The sequence below is a fragment of the Seriola dumerili genome, unplaced genomic scaffold, assembly GCF_002260705.1.
Source record: "Seriola dumerili isolate Sdu_G_001 unplaced genomic scaffold, Sdu_1.0 BDQW01000044.1, whole genome shotgun sequence".
NCBI lineage: Eukaryota > Metazoa > Chordata > Actinopteri > Carangiformes > Carangidae > Seriola > Seriola dumerili.
The window spans coordinates 7,167,286-7,184,707 of NW_019174299.1; the positions used below are offsets into that span (position 1 = coordinate 7,167,286).

Consider the following 17,422-nt stretch of genomic DNA (forward strand, 5'->3'; position numbering starts at 1 on the left):
TATTGTGAAAAGCCTGTTGCTGTTTTTAGTTAATTCACATATTGCATGTGTGCAAGTCATTACAGGGGGATTTTATCACCAGGGCTGTTTTACTTTGCTCCCCCTGTCTCTTCATCACCTCCATCTCCTGCATCATTTGTTGATGTTTTAATCTGCCTTGTTTGTAGGATCTGTCCTGGGTCAGATTCAAAGTTGCCTCCTGGGACATCTGACTCATTTGTGCTTCTCTGTAGTTTGTAGTGGTGGAAGATGGATTCAGATCCTTTACTAGAGTAAAAGTAACAATACAGTAATGTAAAAATACTGCATTACAAGTAAAAGTCCTGCATTCATACTCTATTTGTTTAATACTTAACATGTTGCTGATAATATTTTCATTTCATGGCTGAGAAAATAATAAGATTAATGATAATCATTAGTCGCAGTCTTATATAAAATAGTTAAGAATTAGTTCCACCTTGACCAGCTAATTATATAATCTAATGATATAATTAACAATAAGGTGTCATTTTTCTGCATTGAGAACATTTACTTTTGATACTTTAAGTAAATTTTACTGATTATACTTTTACTTTACCTTTACTTGTAATGGAATATTTTTACAGTGTGGCAGTTTGAAAATAGCAGTAGACCAACTTTCAACAGCGACAACTTTATTTTGAGAGTTGTGTAACAGGAAATTCTCTAATAATGTGAGCAGCTTTGCCAGGCTCCGCCCCTTGCTTTCACCTGACGGTGTCGCCTCAGAACTTACCTGTCTGCACAGGTAGAACGGTGTTGCAGAGCAGCGGCCCCGGTGAACCAGGAGCGACTTGCGGGGGAACTTGTATCGGTCATGGCGGAGTCCCAGCTGGTGTGCATGGACGACGACCACGTCAACGAGAAGATCCCGGAGTCCAAACCCGCGTTTTACTACAGCGAGGAGCAGCGGGCGGCGCTGGAGCAGCTGCTGAGGAACGGGGACGGTGCCTTCAAGATGCGACTCAAAGAGGACAACATCAAGGACTTCCTCTCCGCCAGGGAGGTGAAGTCCATCCGGAAAACCTTTCAAGAGTACGACACGGACAGCGACTCCGAGTCCGCGGAGCATGAGAAGTCCAAGGAGTCCTCCAGCGCGGACTCCGGGGTCCACTCCACCTACTGGCCCCAGATGTCCGACACGGAGGTCCCGTCTCTGGACATCGGCTGGCCCGGCAGCAGCGGCCTCTACAAGGGCGTGACCCGGGTGTCCGTGTACACCCATCCGCCCAAAGAGCCCGGGCCGCACATCAAGCAGGTGGTGAGGAGACTGATCCAGGAATCACAAAAGGTAACTTCAGCTTCACTTCAGGGCTGCAGCTAACGATTATCTTCATCATCGATTGGTGAATCAATCAATAACCAGAAAATAGAGAAACAAATCACCTGTTTTATTAGACTCAAAGTCCAACATCCAAATGTCAAAATAGCTGCCAATTAATTTTCTGTTAATCATCTAGACCTAATTGTTGCAGTTCCACGCTATTCTCATGTGAAAAGAAAACTGACACTGCAAAAAACCCAAATCAGTCCAGAAGGTTTTATTTCTAATCAGTCTACATTTTTCTGCCTGTTTCCAGTAGTTTAGGGACTGTGTGACAAATCCTGGTACACTCAACATTTACTCTTTCCAGCATCTTTTATTCCATTTTTTTCTTTTTTGTTCATGACTGATAAAATGAACATTGTTGGGTTTTGAAGTAAGTCATCTCACGACACTGGACATTTTAGAATTTTAAAATAACAATTAAATGTTTGGGTCAAACACTTAATTGTTATTTAAGAAAACAATCAATAATGCTTCCCTACAGCATCATTTATATCAAACTTTGCTGCAGTGAAAGTCAGACAGAATGCTTTTCACCTGATAAGATTAATGCAGGTAGATTTACAGATTAAAGGCAGTTTGACAATCAAGTCAAATCTAAATCCCAAAGCCTGAGTTTGTGTGTAAACTCTCCTACAGAGATGACGACCTGAAGTCTCCAGGCTGTGTTACAGGAACACATTTATCACACTGCTGCTGGAAAATAACCGACCGTGTAATAAAACTGGCCTCTTGTCCTTACAGAGAAAAAAAACCAGGCCCTGACCTACTTGGCCCACACCTGAATAATAGTTTTGAAATATTCAAAATGATTGGCTACAGGTGATCATGTGACTGTTACTCACCTACACCAGTGAAAGAGACAAAGACCCCCAGGCTGAGAGCGATTACTGTCGCTCTACTTGTGTCCTTTGTGTGTGGAGGAGACAGGAGCCTGTTTTAAATCATAGTTGAAATGAATGCAAAGGATTTATTTCAATCCAAAGAAAATATACTGTGGAACATGAATGTTGCCATGGACGCATTATGAGACAATCGGTCCCTGGGCACAGATTTGTAAAAGGCTTTTGTGGTCACTTTTTGTCTCTTTGTGGTCATCGTCTCTTTACGGTCATTTTCATTGACAAGAAACAATAGATGTCACTTGATAGAGAGGCTGTGGCCCCCGTGGCCCAGAGGCCCCTGAGCCTTATGGCCCCTAGACTTGTTCCCCGCAGGCCCGTTCGGTAATTGATCCACACATACTGTGGATTAGATTTATTTCCAAACCATAAACAAAGGTCATACTAACATATTATTGTTATGTTGCTGATGCTCTTAATTGAATAGTCATCAGAATGTCAGAGTGTCGACATGAGAGAACAATTTATTAATAATTTAAGTAAAAATATCAAACATTTGCTTCTTCCACCTTTGAAATTGTGAATATTTGCTGCTTTTCTTTAGAGCTGCGACAACTTGTTGACTGATCAGAAACTATTATAGATAATGTAGTAATAGCTTTTTATTTCTAAGCAAAAATGTCTAATATTTGCTGGCTCCAGCTTCTCCAGCATGAATAGGTAATGCTTTTCTATGTCGTATATGATACTAAACTCAAATGTTTTGTGGGAAATTATGTTTTTCACATTTCCTGACATTTTGTGGACAAAAACGTTTCATCATTCTTTGCGGTCTTTCTTTTCGTCTGTTCTTCTGAAATGTGCGTCTTTGGATTTTTGGTTTTCAGATGAAACAATAAACTGAAAGATGCTGCTTTATGAAGATGTGATGAACAAATAGTTTTACAGACAAAAAAAATGAATCGGTTAATTGACAAAATAATTGCGAGATTAGTCAGTTAGGACGTCATGAAGTGATGTTCGCTGCAGCTTTAGACTAAAAACATAGATCATTCAAAGGTGAAGTCTGAGGTTTTTTTTCGTCATCATGTTGATATGTCATACATAACAGTGGAACACATCTTGGCTTATATTTGTCATATTTATATTTAACACAGTTATTCTATTGATTTAAACCCAGATAACTGCAGAAACTATTTACTGCGAGTCTGTCATTAACCTCAGACAAGTTTCTACAAGTTCGGACCAATCCAGTCATCTCTGCTATAAATGTGGAAGTGAAAATAAAAGTGACAGTTAAGAGTTATTACCCCAAATTTTCATTATCACGGTCCACTGTACTGAACCGTAGACGGAGAAAATATTAGTATTACTCAGTGCAATTCAACAGCACCCCAAACCGCATCTTCCATAATGATCTTAAACATGAATCAGCACCTCTGAAATGACTCTAACGCAAACTGAACATGGAGGTGAAGGAGGATTTATTACAGGATTAGACCTCATTAGTTTGAGCAAGGTGTACCTAATTAACTGGTAAGTCATTGTAAATCTTGAAAATGTACCAATTCTTAACAGGTAACATGTCTTTGTTCAAATAAAATCAATTTATCTTCTAGAGGATAAAGAAATGAAAAACTGCAGCTCGTCCCACAGTCAAACTGTGATGGTGTCTGTTTGATTAATTGCCATGTGCTGTTCAACAGAATGCAGTGAAGTCAGATACAGGTACAGGACTATCCCTAGGCGCTGTTCTGCATCTATACTCAACATCTGCAAGAACCTATAGAGAATCAGATCAATTTTCCAGGGAAGGGCTCGCCAAGCCCACGGCATCAGTTATAAAATCTAAAAACCGCGACGGGATCAGCCGCTTGCAGGTTTTAACAAGCCGAGTCACACGTGGTGCAGACGTTGAAGGTCGAGCTGCTCTAAATGTCAGCTGCACATCAGGACTTGCAGCAGGAAAATAAAGACTCGTTCAAGCCTCCCCCTCGATCCTGCAGCCAAGCCTCGTCTTCTTAATTTCTCCCTCGCCCACTCAGAGATTCCCGCTGAGTGGTTAACCTGCTGGGTATGGAAAAAAAAAAAAAAAAAAAAAAGCTAAAGAGGGGAATGTTAACTTGTGCTTGGCCTGATGTTTGGCACCAGAGGCTGAGGAGACACGGTTTGTTCTAACTGGCACAGAAAGCACCGTTTCTCTTTTTGAGGTGAGGAGGATGGTAAACGGATAAAAGGTGAACTAGACTATAGCTAGGTTTATATCCGTCATAATATAATGATATTGTTCATGATCACTGTACTGGGGATACTGTAGTGTTTCCCTACACAAAGGGCATTTAAGTGGGTGTGGAATGGTTTTTTTTTGTGGCGATGCAGCTGTGGAGTATGGAATCATAGGGGTGCCATAAAAAAGAATAAATCGGTAAAAGAAGAAGAAGAAGAAGAAAATAAATGTGGAAATATAAACACGAATGAATAAATAAAGAAATAAAGGAATGAATGAGTAAATTAAAAAATGTGGAGAAGAGAAATATATAAATAAATTAAAAAAAAATGCAAAGGCGATAGGGGAAAAGTGTTTTTTTTTTAATTCTTTTTATTTGTTTTTATACTTCCATATTATTTTTATTCCATATATATTTTTGTGGAGCTGTTTTAGGGGAAGATATTGCTGTTTTAGTCTGGATGGAGAGTCATAATGGACAAAAAAAAGATGCACACAGATACAAGACGGGGATTAAACAAGGGCGACCTGTGACTGTGGGACTGGTTAGTCAACGGAATGTACTTGATGACATAAGTTGATTCTCTTCATTATCTATTTACAGTAGCCTACTCCGAGCCTTCACAGTTTAATTAGCTGCTCATATGCTGAGATTACACCTCTCATCTACTCATGACAGCCTGCCCAGTGCTTGAGAGAATACTTGTGCATTTCAGGAGTTCAAATTGCCGCTCTTATAACTACAGAAACACACACACTCGTACAGATGTGCTAATTCTGGAGGCAGAAATTGATTCTATTAGAGATGATCATCTCAGATCGAGAGACGAACCCCAGCAGTGTCATTTATGTGATGATGAGCTGTGGATTGAGCAGCAAATGTTTTCAGGACAGGTGGAGAATCGTGCTTCTCATTCAACTGCTTTCAAGAGTAAGAGCAGGTGTTAAATCCACAGACAGTCTTAGAGTCTCATATTTCGTACAGTCTTATGTTTGCAATGAAAAGAAATAAATGAAAACTTTTGCCGGTTGAGTGAGATGATCATGTTTTTATCTCTTTGAAACCAAGCAGAGTAAAGCAGAGCACTACGGCAGTATCTTAACAAGGCTCAGAGCAGAGGTGTAGTGCTATTTGTTTAAGTACCAGAGGGACACCTATGGTGCACACACGCGGTTCAGTTTCTAAGGTTATGTAACCACTGTTCCTACGGTGACAAGTTTCCATAGATCAGTCTCCTATGATCTCATGATCAAATGTTAGGCTGACTTTATGAACAGCTTCTTCATGTTGAAAATGTGACGCAGCCTCAGACAAACATCCAGCTCAGTAATATTAGACCGTAACATGGGTGTAGCAGGTTGTAATTAGCATAGCATTAAGCAGCAGGTGAATGAACACAAGTAGTTTGCGTTTTGATTTCATTTACTGACTTATGTCGAGCAAATGAAGCCACATTGGAGGTGAAGCTAAGCTAACAGGCTAGCCTATGAAAATGTAGCTGAGCTAGCTTTCATTTCCAGAAAACTGACTGTGTCATGTTTCTGTGTAAGTGCATCACGGATAAAGAAAGTTTCAGAAGAGTGAATGATGAATTAACCATTTGATTCAGTGAGCAGCTCAGGGGCCGGCAGCTAGCGGACACTTTGTTTTGGGCATTTTTGGCCTTTATTCTGACAGTACAGTGAGAGATGGACAGCAAAGTCAGGGAGCGAGAGAGAGGGGACATGCAGCAAAACGCCATGGGTCGGACTCGAACCCACGGCTGCTGCGGTTAGGACAAGGCCCATGTGATGCGCTCTCTAGCAGGTGAGCCACTGAGCCCCCCCCCCCCCACTGGACACTGAAAAGGTGGAATGTTTTTCTTCGTGTTACTCAGTGCTTGACGTTTGGAAATCAATTAATACACCTTAAATGTCAATATGACAACTTTGACCATTTCATTTGTTTTTATTAGCTCTCTAGATGACGTACTCTTTAAGGATGATCGGGTCTTCAAAAAATGTATACAACTAAAATTACAAATGACAGATTTTTATTAGCTGTTTAGCTGTTTACTTTTATCATCAGTGTAGTTTCAGATTGTACCCACATGGAGCTCTCTCTCTCTGCTAGGAAACTCCTGGATCAGGCCCAAACATGTACAACCAGTGCTGCAATAAGGAAATGGAAAAACCCTCACATGATCTCACATGAGATATAAAAGCCCAGTGGGGCTGTAAAACACACTCGTGTGTGTCTAAGAAGATAGTCAGTAGTAAAGCTGCACTGAAAGTAGACCGATACGTGTCCTGTATATGTGCTATGTCTTGTGTCTTGTGACGGGCTGATGTAATGGCCCTGAACACTGAGACACTGCTGTTTAATTAATTAAGCAATCCATGTTAATTGCAGCTGTTGCTGGACTGTGTTGAGACTCTCTGGCGTGACCTTGTTTTTAATCACCTGGAAAAACAAGTTCCACGGAAGCATCAACTGTTGCCTCGTCTGCGTGCGATGTGCTCACCTGTTATGTGCCTTTGTGTTCGCTGGCAGTGGGAGTGTTGAAAAGGTTTCATTGGTCTTAATGTTGCAGCAGTTGTGTTTGCGTACCGAGACGTGAATCTTAACTCGGTCACCCAGAAATCGTGAGGTGTGATGTCATCGGTGACCTGCGTACAGCTCAGTGATCTTCACCAGGAAAACGAACCAATGAGAGGAGAGAGAGTCTGAATGAGCCTGACTGTTATTTGCACTGTCTGGTATTTCTGCTACTTATGTTACTTCTACACATATCTGTAGTGTAGTACTCTGTGTTATAGGAGTGCAGTACTCTCTGAAGTAGGTAATTAAAGGTCCTTAAAGTATTATAGGCAAAAGTATAATGTGATTGTTGTACCATGATATGTTATGCTAGTGGATTATTACTGATGCGTTAATGTGCAAGTAACATTTTACTTCTATAGCTGGTTGAGTTGCTAACTTTAACAATTTATTTTTGAATTAGATTTTAAATTATAGTTGCTCCAGTCCCATTCAGGGTTACTTGTATTTTTTTTTTTTTTTGCATTCAGATCATTAAAAACAATATGATTAAAAACAATGATTTTTGAATTTATAATTCAGGAATTCAGGGATAGACTTGAATTTTGTGTATTTGCCATTTAGCTAATAAAATGGCAGCATTACAGATACTCTTGAGTTATATTTTTATGCAAAAATAATGGCCTTACAACATAGTAAATCACATCTCTACGGGATCGTTACTCAAACACTCTTTTATACCCTCTGTCATCTCCCTCATAAATTCTAGAAGGAAAAGGTAGACGTTGCTTTTTATTGTCGACTAACGAACTGCCTGTTTTTTTATGAACTTATTGACCTTTATCTTTTGGTCTTGGTGTTGTATTTATGTGCCCGGTGTTTTTGGTGTTTTTATGTGTGCTAGATGCATACAGTATACTGCACTGCTGCATACTCGATTGTCCCACTGGGACAAATAAAGTGACTGATTGTTGTGTCAGAAAAACAATATGACCACTGTTAATACGGGGCATTTAGGAAGAAATCAGGAAAACTACACCGGCAGATCGGAGTGTAGTTAGTTAACACTTTTTATGATCAGTAGGCTACAGGAGTTTTACTACTGGACAATGCAAAAAAAAAAAATCATAGGAAATACAGTAGGAAACCAGTGTAATAATATAAAAAAAGGATAGGTCTATTGTGGATGACAGAGACCAGGAGGCATGGGTTTAACGCAACAGTAAAAAAAAAAAACCCAAAAAAACCCCAAAAAACCCAAACTAAATAAATAATAATAACATGCAGGGATGCGTACTTTGGTGACATTGTATGTGTTTGTGCCTGGTAACACTTCACACCACACATGAAGTAGTTAGGAAGCAAAGGAGAAGTTGTAATAGTACTATAGTAACTAAAACTACTGGATAAATGGTTTAAACAGATTATGGCTGCAGCTGAAACTGGCTCAAATGGCAGATATTGAAAATAGGTCAAAGTAATGAAGAAGACAGGGGCTGTGGACGCATGTCTCACAGAGAAAGTTGAGAATGACTGCTTTAATTAAAATGCTTCCTGTTTGGTAAGATCATCATCATTGTGGATCTTATCTTCATCTGTGAACTAACTTCAGCTGTTGGTAAAAAAGTATTTCTCTCTTTCTCTGTAGTGAGTAGAAGTGTAAAGTAGCGTGAAAGGCAAATCCTCGAAGTAAAGTTCAAGTATCTCAATTTTCCACTTGAGTAAATGTCTCTGTCGGTGCTGCTGTCTCTCTCTGCCTGGCTGGATTTCAATCTCCCTGTGTTTCCCAGGTGGTTGCCATAGTCATGGACCTCCTCACAGACCTGCAGATCCTCCAGGACCTGCTGGATGCCTCTACACGGCGCGGGGTGGCTGTCTACGCTGTGCTGGAGGCCAAAGGAGTGCCCCACTTCCTGGATATGTGCGCTCGGCTGCAGATCAACGCGGTGCATCTGCGGGTGAGGACTGAGCTCAGCAAACAGTGGAGGGAGAGCGCTTGCACAGAGGGAGGAGGAGGCTTGCTCGCTCGCTCGCTCGCTCACACAATACACAAAGAGCAAATGAACATGGGAAGTTCGAAGCGCCTCAGTGGGTCACTGCTCTCCTGCAGCAGACAATGTAAAGGATTATCATGGATTAAAACACGTTGTGTATCATATGTCACCTTGTTTAGGAAAGAGACAATATGAGCACAGACGTGTTTGATCTGGTCGACCCGTTAAAACGTGACAGTAAATGAGCTAATTAAATAGTTCTGTTGTATGAATAAATGACTGCCACTTCCTGATAAGGCACCATTCATAAAGGCTGTAATCAATGAATGGTTCATTAATGATTTACTAATACTTTATAGATAAAGTTATATTTCATTAATAAGGACAACTTTTGGGTTGCCAGGTTGTGGAAATCCTAGTTAGCCCTTTCATTCATTAGGGAGACGTTGTCTACTAAGATTCTCAGTCTCCCAGGTCATGGTGTCTCTAAGAGCTGTATGAAGGAAAGCTGACTTGTTTGAGGTTCTCTAACCTGAAAGGCTTCTTCAGTTCTCACTGGCTAGAGGGGAATTCCAGGTCTTTAAGCTCTTGTGGGGTTGTTAAAACCTTGTTAGTCCCATCTCAACAACTCTCAAGGAAAGCCTCCTCCTATACTCTTTTTACACCAAAAATAAGTAAGCAGGTTTATTAAACACGGGTAATCCAGCAAAAAAAAAAAGCTTGATTGACTGCTTTTACACTGTCAGTGGAGTTACACAAGTGCAGTTACAGTAACACACACACACACACACACACACACAAACACACACACGCGCGTGCGCAGGGGAGAAAGTCAGTTGCGTCTCATCCTCAGGTTGGAGCTCCTGTCAGTGACGGAGCCTCGTGTGAGACACTATCAGTCGGTGATTGTGTGTTTAAAATGTATTTTGGGCCTGCAGCAGCTCTGCAGCAGCTCTGCAGCAGCGCGCTGCACAGGTGACAGGTGTGTTTACAGTGTTTGACATTACAGCAGGAAAAGAGGCAAAACTTGGCGTGTTAACCCGAGTGTTGTATTTACGTCAATGCCAATCGGAGCCATAGTCGATAAATACCTGCGTCTTCTGCATTTGAGTCATTTGACCAAAGTGTGAATGCCCATTGAACCCCTTTCCGCTGTCGACAAAAACCTGATGTTAGTGGGTCTTAGCAGGTTTTTGGTAGAAAAGAGGCCTTAGTGTGTCTACTCAGCATTTATGTTTCCTTTTCTTACTTTCTGTTTCTCTTCCCTTTAAGTAAACACATAGCTAAAGGGTTTTATCTAGGGCTGAACCATATGCCAAAAAAAAAAATCATATTGCAATTGCTTTCATATTGTGCTATGAGTCATGATTCAGTTGAATTGCCATTGCATTATATTTTCACAGAAAAAATTCTGAAAATGATGATGATGTGATTTTTGTTGGTGATTGTACCAAACAAACATTTTCCTTTTACGTCAGTACAATATGAATTATAGGCCGAAGCGTCTCTGTAGCACCACAGCGCTTCAATTTTGGTCTGTTGTGACACATTTTACCTTTTTAACAAAAAAACGGCAGCTCCTGCGACTTGGATATTGCACTTGGTCATGTTGCGATTTTGATAATATTTGTGCAGCCCTAGTTTTATCTTTTCCTTGAGAAAGTTGACCCGTGCCAGTTGTTTGAATGAACTATGCATGAGCTGGAAAACAAACATGGGCACTGAGTTTGAAGAGAGGCTGTGTGGGGAGGTCCGCCGCTGCCCTCACCTCAACAGTTCGTACAACAGACGCACAGCTCCTCTTGCATGGATGTCCCCATTTTGATTTGACTCATAGTGCGAATGCGTGGAATACATACGCGACAATCTACTATACATCTATGAAACGCACCTTCCAAGTGGCGTATACATTAAAACAACTACGTGTCCACGGTGTCCACAGGTGTCCGCGTACACGTCCACAAGCCAATATAACCGAGGCCTTACAACACAGTCTTGAGATCACTTAACACCCTTCCACACCATGACTCAGGTGACATTAATAGCTCACATCGTTATCTCGTTATGTCATCATCTTACTTTTATGAATTAACATTTAATACTGAGCTGCAGAACCTGAGGAATGACAGTAAGTGCTGGTCTAGATGCAGAGCGAACAGCAGCGCACTGAGCCGGACTGTCATCCTATCTCCTGTGGGACACAGTACCCAGCCTTATCTGCTGTACGCAGAGTTTTGTAGCTGCAGTCTAGTTTAACTGGAGCACTGGAGTACCTGGCTCCTGTGGTGTCAGTTGATAAGGCTGTGAAAGGCCTTTTCAGAGCACTGAGCTCTGTTACTCTTATTTCTCACAAATGAACATTCATAGATTCTGAGCACAGATCCAAAGAGTGTAACTCGATGCTGCACCTCCGCGGCAGAGGGAAGCCTCCTCCCTGTGTGTCTACTCTGTATTAACGTCTCCTTTTCCTCTTGTTTCTCTTCCCTGTAAGCAAACACATGTGGCTAAAGGGTTTGAGTTTTGTCTTATATTTCATGAGAAAGTTGACTTTATGTCGCAAGGTGTGACAGCGCAGTTTGACTTGGCGTCGCCTTAAATCAACCAGTCGTGCATGATACATCGTTGCTCTTTTTGATAGTTGTGGCTGAGTGTGTTTACCTGGCTCTACCTGTGCGATGCTAAGCCAGGTGAAGTGTGTAATTAAGCGGGTGTTTTCTTTACAGAACCTCCGTGTGCGGATGGTGAGAGGGGCAGGGCTGGCCCTGTCCTTTGGAAAACTGCCCGGCTCCTTGTGCTCCAAATACATGCTGGTGGATGGAGAGAAAGTCATGTTCGGGTCTTACAGGTGAGCTCTGAATGATTCACACATTTCAGCCAGTCACACTTTTTAAAGGTGTCATATTGTATAAAGGTAGATGTCCATGTGTTTTTTTGATTATAACTGTATATGTATATATATATATATATTATAATTATGCACCAACTGTAGCATAATGTCCCTAACAATTCATCATTAAACACAACACAGACCTGGACAGCAGTTACAACATAATAGAAAGTCAGGCCAGCAGACTAATGACTTTGTGAAGCATACTGAACTTGTTGAATGACTGGAATGCTTTTTAAAGCACTTTCTCTTTATCTTTTGTTGGACCTGCTCCTTAATCTATTGTTATAAATCAACCATAAGCCATTATGATCACTGATTGAGGCAGACGTGTAAAATGTTTGTAAGATTATGACGCAGAGGCGAAAAATCTTTTTAAGTGTTTACTTGATTAACCAGGTTCAGAGAAATAATTACTACACTATACGTCTGTTAACCCTTACACTCCCATCGAATGTGTAGACAGACAGACATTAGTGCAGGAATAACGTCACCTGTGGTCGAGTGCTGCGTGGAGTAGGTGTTTTACATATATTTGCTTGTGTTATATTTAAAATGTAGGAAGGAAATATATAACAAACTGTAGACCATAACAAGGTGGTTATTATTACACAAATGTGTATATACAAGGGCTCCTGTTATTGCTAAACTTATAATCAACTAAAAAATCTCTAAAGATCCAACAGGTCACTGAGCCAATCAGAAGAGAGGAGGCTCTGAGTGATCTAATAAAATATAGCAGGTTTCAGGTAAACACTCGGAGAAGCCAAATCCCGCAAGGTTGGATGGTGGGTCCAGGTGGGCGGGGCTTGGGGCATGGCTGAGAGAGGTGACTGCTTTGTTGTGACATCACAAAGTTCCAGAAGTCCTGACGGCTGGTTTTAAGGCTCAGTGTCTAAATACAGGCTGTGTGCATTTCTCTGTGGACTGAGCATTTTGATACTTTCACAGTATTAATATAGAACTTAGGCCTGCTTTATAATCAAACAACACATGGACATCTACCCTTATACAATGTGGGACCTTTAATACACGTTATTCTTAAATTTATACTGAATGTTTAAAAGAAATTCTTGTGTACGGAAACTCAGTAACACTTAAAGTCCCCTGGATTTAGCATTTATAAGCAGTATATACAAATTGTATATGTGCAGTTGGGGCACATATACAAGAGTTTACTAATGTTTTTGTTAAGAACTGTGCAGGCTGCTGTCTAAACATATAATGACAACACTAAAACATAGTGTTAGTAATCTGCTTATAATCTCTGTAAAAATGTGTTTTTATAGGTAAAGTTATAATACTGACAAATACTGAGCATTAATAAACCCTAAAAATGTCCTTATATCTGCTCATGACTGAATTATAGTGGATTATAAACTGTTTATCAAGTGTTTGTATCCAGACTGTATCTTTACTTGATACTGACAAACACTTGAACCAGACTCCCTGCAAAAATAACCCGATTTAAATGTTTTGAATAGTGACTGACCTGTCCACACGCCATCTGTCTCATCTGCCACTGACTTCTACCAGTCAGGTCAGAGTCCACTGGTAAACCACATGAGTGACCACATCAGGGGTGAAGCAGTGTTCAGTTTTCCTCCGGAACAGTCGCGGATCACTAAAGTCAAAACTGGAACGACTGATTCGTGACAAGTGAAATGAGCACAGTCATGTTTTGACTCAGGCGAGACTTCATTATGACTCAAGTTTACATGAAGAAATATCAAGTTTTCATAACCTGTGCAAACTCTTCCTGCTGCATGTGGCTGCCACACTACATAATGCTGTAAACGACTGTACATGTGCTCACAAAACAAAAGTTGCACTATAAAGCATGAAGACACTTTTCAAGAGTAGTTCAAAATGTTGGTAAATCTGCTGATTCTTTCTTGCTGTGGTTAAATGAGAAGATTGATACCACTCTTGATATGAAGCAGCTGGTTAGCTTAGCTTAGCTTAGCATAAAGACTGAAAACAAGGGGGGGAAGCTAGCCTGGCGTAAGTATTAATGATATTTTTAAATGTTTTAAAATGAAATAATCTTTAAAAACATTAAAAATCTTTAAAAACTCCTTTCAGTGATTGGCTCCAGACCACTTTGTATACTTGTTTGCTATCCCAGTCTGATTGAGCACTAAAAGATTACATCCATGGCAAAAACTGGAGCATCAAAATGGGCAGATGGTTAGCAAGAGGAAGAATTAAAGCCTCCTGGTAGGTGGATGTTGATACCTTTAGTAGTGTTTCCAGTCTTTATGCTAAGCTAAGCTTTGCTAGGTGGCAGGAGCTTCATATTTATGTGCAGATACAGTCTGAGTGTGGGATCAGTCCTCTCATCTAACTCAGCAGGAAAGTGAATAAGCACATTTCCCAAATTGTTGAACTATTCCTTTTAAAAGATGTTTTATTTCTAACACGAGTTGACCTTCATGGTTTGGTTTACTGTCTTTTCTCCTGCAGCTTCACCTGGAGTTCGTCTCGGATGGACAGGAACGCAATCACGGTGATGTCGGGACAGATCGTGGACTTCTTCGACAACGACTTCAGGGAGCTGTACGCCGTGTCTGAGCAGGTCGACCTCTACAGGGAGTTCAACATCACCAAGCCGCCGATCACTTCACCCATCAGGAAGCCAAAGGTGGAGAAAATCTTACCTCCTCCCGTCCCCACGTCTCGCTTTCAAGTGCCGGTGGGGGACTCCAAACGGATTGATCTGAAGGTGCCTGCACATAAATACCACAATCCTAAGTACTCTCTGGTTTTTGGGAATAGTATGGGCCTCACAGGCTCCCTACAAGACTTGTCGAGTCCCAGGGACTCGCTTGTTGGTGGGCTGAACCAAAGGAACGGCCTGCAGAGCAGCTACTTTCATGCCAGCAAGAATGGAAAGGTGCAGGTGGACCGAATCGCCCTGCAGAGACCTGGTTCACCCTCAGAGGAGGAGGATGAGGACGGAAAGGGAGGCTTGAAGAAGAACCAGTCGCCCGGAGCGAAGAAACAGCGCAGCTCCTTCAGGCACTTCCTAAAAGGCAGAGGAGCCAATCAGAGCACAGAAACTATAGAGGAAGGTGTGGTCACTCCTCACAGTCCCTCGCCCACCTCCAAAGTGCCAGAGACCAACGGCATTGCAGGAAATGAGCTGGAGGATTCGTTTGAGATCATTGAGAAACCAGGTCCACTGAAATCCAAAACCAAGAAGCCGTCAAAGGTCATTCAGCGGAGTGTGTCTCTGCTGACCATCAACACACCAGACGAAGATGGTACGTCTTCAAACATCGCTATCATTTCACTTTTTCCATATTGTAATCCGAATCATTGCTGCAGCTAACGACTTTTCATTATTACATCAATCTGCAGAGTATTTTCTTAATTATTCCATTAATTATTTGGTTTATAAAATGTCCAAAAATGGTGGAAGTTAGTTACAACTGTCCTAAACCTGAACATGACGGTTTAAATCAGGGGAAATCTTTTCAACTATTTTCAGATCAGTTGGTGATTAATTTTCTATCGATCGAATAACTGATTAACCAACTAATCATTTCAGCTCTAGTGACTGTCAGGCTGCAACAAAGAATAATTATAATTATGGTGCTAAGCTAAACAGCTGCCATTTCCATTCACATGAGGTTGGTATCAGTCCTTTCAAATAACTCTCCAAAAGAGTATTTTCCAAAATGTCTAAATATTCCATGTAGACATATTTTTTAAAAATGTCTAAAAGCTCATCATACTAGAGGAAGGTTTCCACACACACACGATATAAAGGACATATCAAAATCAGACAATGAGTGTGGGGAAAACATTCAACTCACCCAATCAGTATTTGAACATTTATGATACTCAGAGCTGCAGACAAAATTCATTTGGTGTTAAAAGTGGCTATAATCAATATTCTTACAATTTATGAAGTGACTGTCAGAGAGTCGTTTCCTGTAGCAGCAGCAGCAGCAGCTGTTTTCAGAGAAACAGCTGTTCAAAAAAAAAAAAAAGCCACTGTCCTCTACCTGCTCCGCTGCAAACAGCAGACACACTCAGTCAGAGAGCAGCTGGTGAACACAGTGGAGCATTTAGCAGCTAAAGAGCCAGATATTTCCCTCAGGAGCTGGTGAAGACCAAACACAGACCTGAAAGAAAGAGAGGGGATATTGGACTGAGATACATCAGGTGACACAACTATGACTCCCAACGAATAGTCATGTTGCTCTGTAACTGCTGATATCTCACTGCTGTGTTTGCAACTTGTCTCCTCTGGGAAAAAAAAACAAAAGCAGTTATTGCTGGTTTAACTGATATTAAAGGTCCATATGGTATAAAGGTATATTTTACATGCGTTGTTTGATCATAAAGCAGGTCTAGGTTCTATACAAATACTGTGAAAGTATCAAAGCGCTCAGTCCAAAGAGAGATGCACACAGCCTGTATTCAGAAACTGAGCCTTAAAACCAGCCGTCGGGACACCCACCTGGACCCACAATCCAACCTTACAGGATTTGGTTTCTTTAAGTGTTTTCCTGAAATCTGCTATATTTTTATTGGATCACTCAGAAAACAGTGAGCTAATCAGAAGAGAGGCTCAGAGCCTCCTCTCTTCTGATTGGCTCACTGACCTGTTGTTACTAGAGCTCCACAGAGAAGCCTGAGAGAGGAGATGTAAAACTACACTGAGATGGTTTTAGGTTCTTAAAACTACAAATATATCTTCTTATATACCTAAATATATACCTTTTAATCAATCTGTGTCTTCATTTGAACAGGATTCAAAAGCCGGCGACGGCACCAGAAGAAGAACTGCATCCAGTCATGAGATCAAAACCAGGAGTCTGTCGTCAGAGTGATAAGATCAGCTGGGGGATCTGATGGTTAAACATTATGCAACAGCTGAGTCAGTGTTACCTCACTGAAACTAAGTCATGTCACTTTACAAGACGCCCCCATCTTCGGCCTGTTGTACTGCTGTGGTTTGGCTGAAAGTCCTCTGCTGGTGCATTATGGGACTCTGCACCAAAGAGATGTTTAACTAATCATGTGAGGAATAACTCCATACAATCTCTCCTAGTAGCCAAAGGGCTGAGGGGAGATTTGCATTGCCATTATTTTGTTTTTCTATGTTTTTTTTTGTATTAAATTATTAATACAGTGTTGTTTTTATGTTTTACACTTGTGTGCTTAAACCCTAACACCACTGAGGGGCCGCGATGCCACCCAGGTGGTGTGGGTGGATTACGTCACGCCTGTGGTTGCTACAGAGACAGGAAAAGTGATCAGTTGTGCTGTTGCCCCTGAGTTTCACTTTACAGGGACGCTTGGTAACAGAGTAAGTGTTCAGAGTGGGTTGTACAGGCTGTGAATAATGTAGAGTGTCGACAGTCGTGCTTCATGTGTTCGCACTTTGGCCTTTTGTTTTCATCCAGGTGAAACTGGAAGAGATTAAAATGTGAATCCTTCAGAACCACTTGATCCACAAATCATCACATTTTTGTAGATATATGGAATTTGAAAAAATGTTTTTTTTTTATTAATAATAATAAATGAATAAATAAATAAATGGTTTGTGTGATTAAATGTCAAATAAATTAAAGTGTAAGTGGTTTTCCAGC

The 17,422-nt window shown here is 40.9% G+C and overlaps 1 protein-coding gene across 1 annotated transcript; it reads left to right on the forward strand.

Moving 5' to 3' along the window:
- The first annotated feature begins 804 nt into the window (after positions 1–804).
- LOC111217633 (protein FAM83F-like) lies at positions 805–17,296 on the forward strand. Its single transcript, XM_022739592.1, has 5 exons — positions 805–1,309; positions 8,726–8,893; positions 11,653–11,774; positions 14,283–15,082; positions 16,580–17,296. The coding sequence occupies exons 1-5, from the start codon at positions 836–838 to the stop codon at positions 16,627–16,629; spliced, it is 1,614 nt and encodes a 537-aa protein (XP_022595313.1). The 5' UTR covers positions 805–835; the 3' UTR covers positions 16,630–17,296.
- Positions 17,297–17,422: the final 126 nt, after the last annotated feature.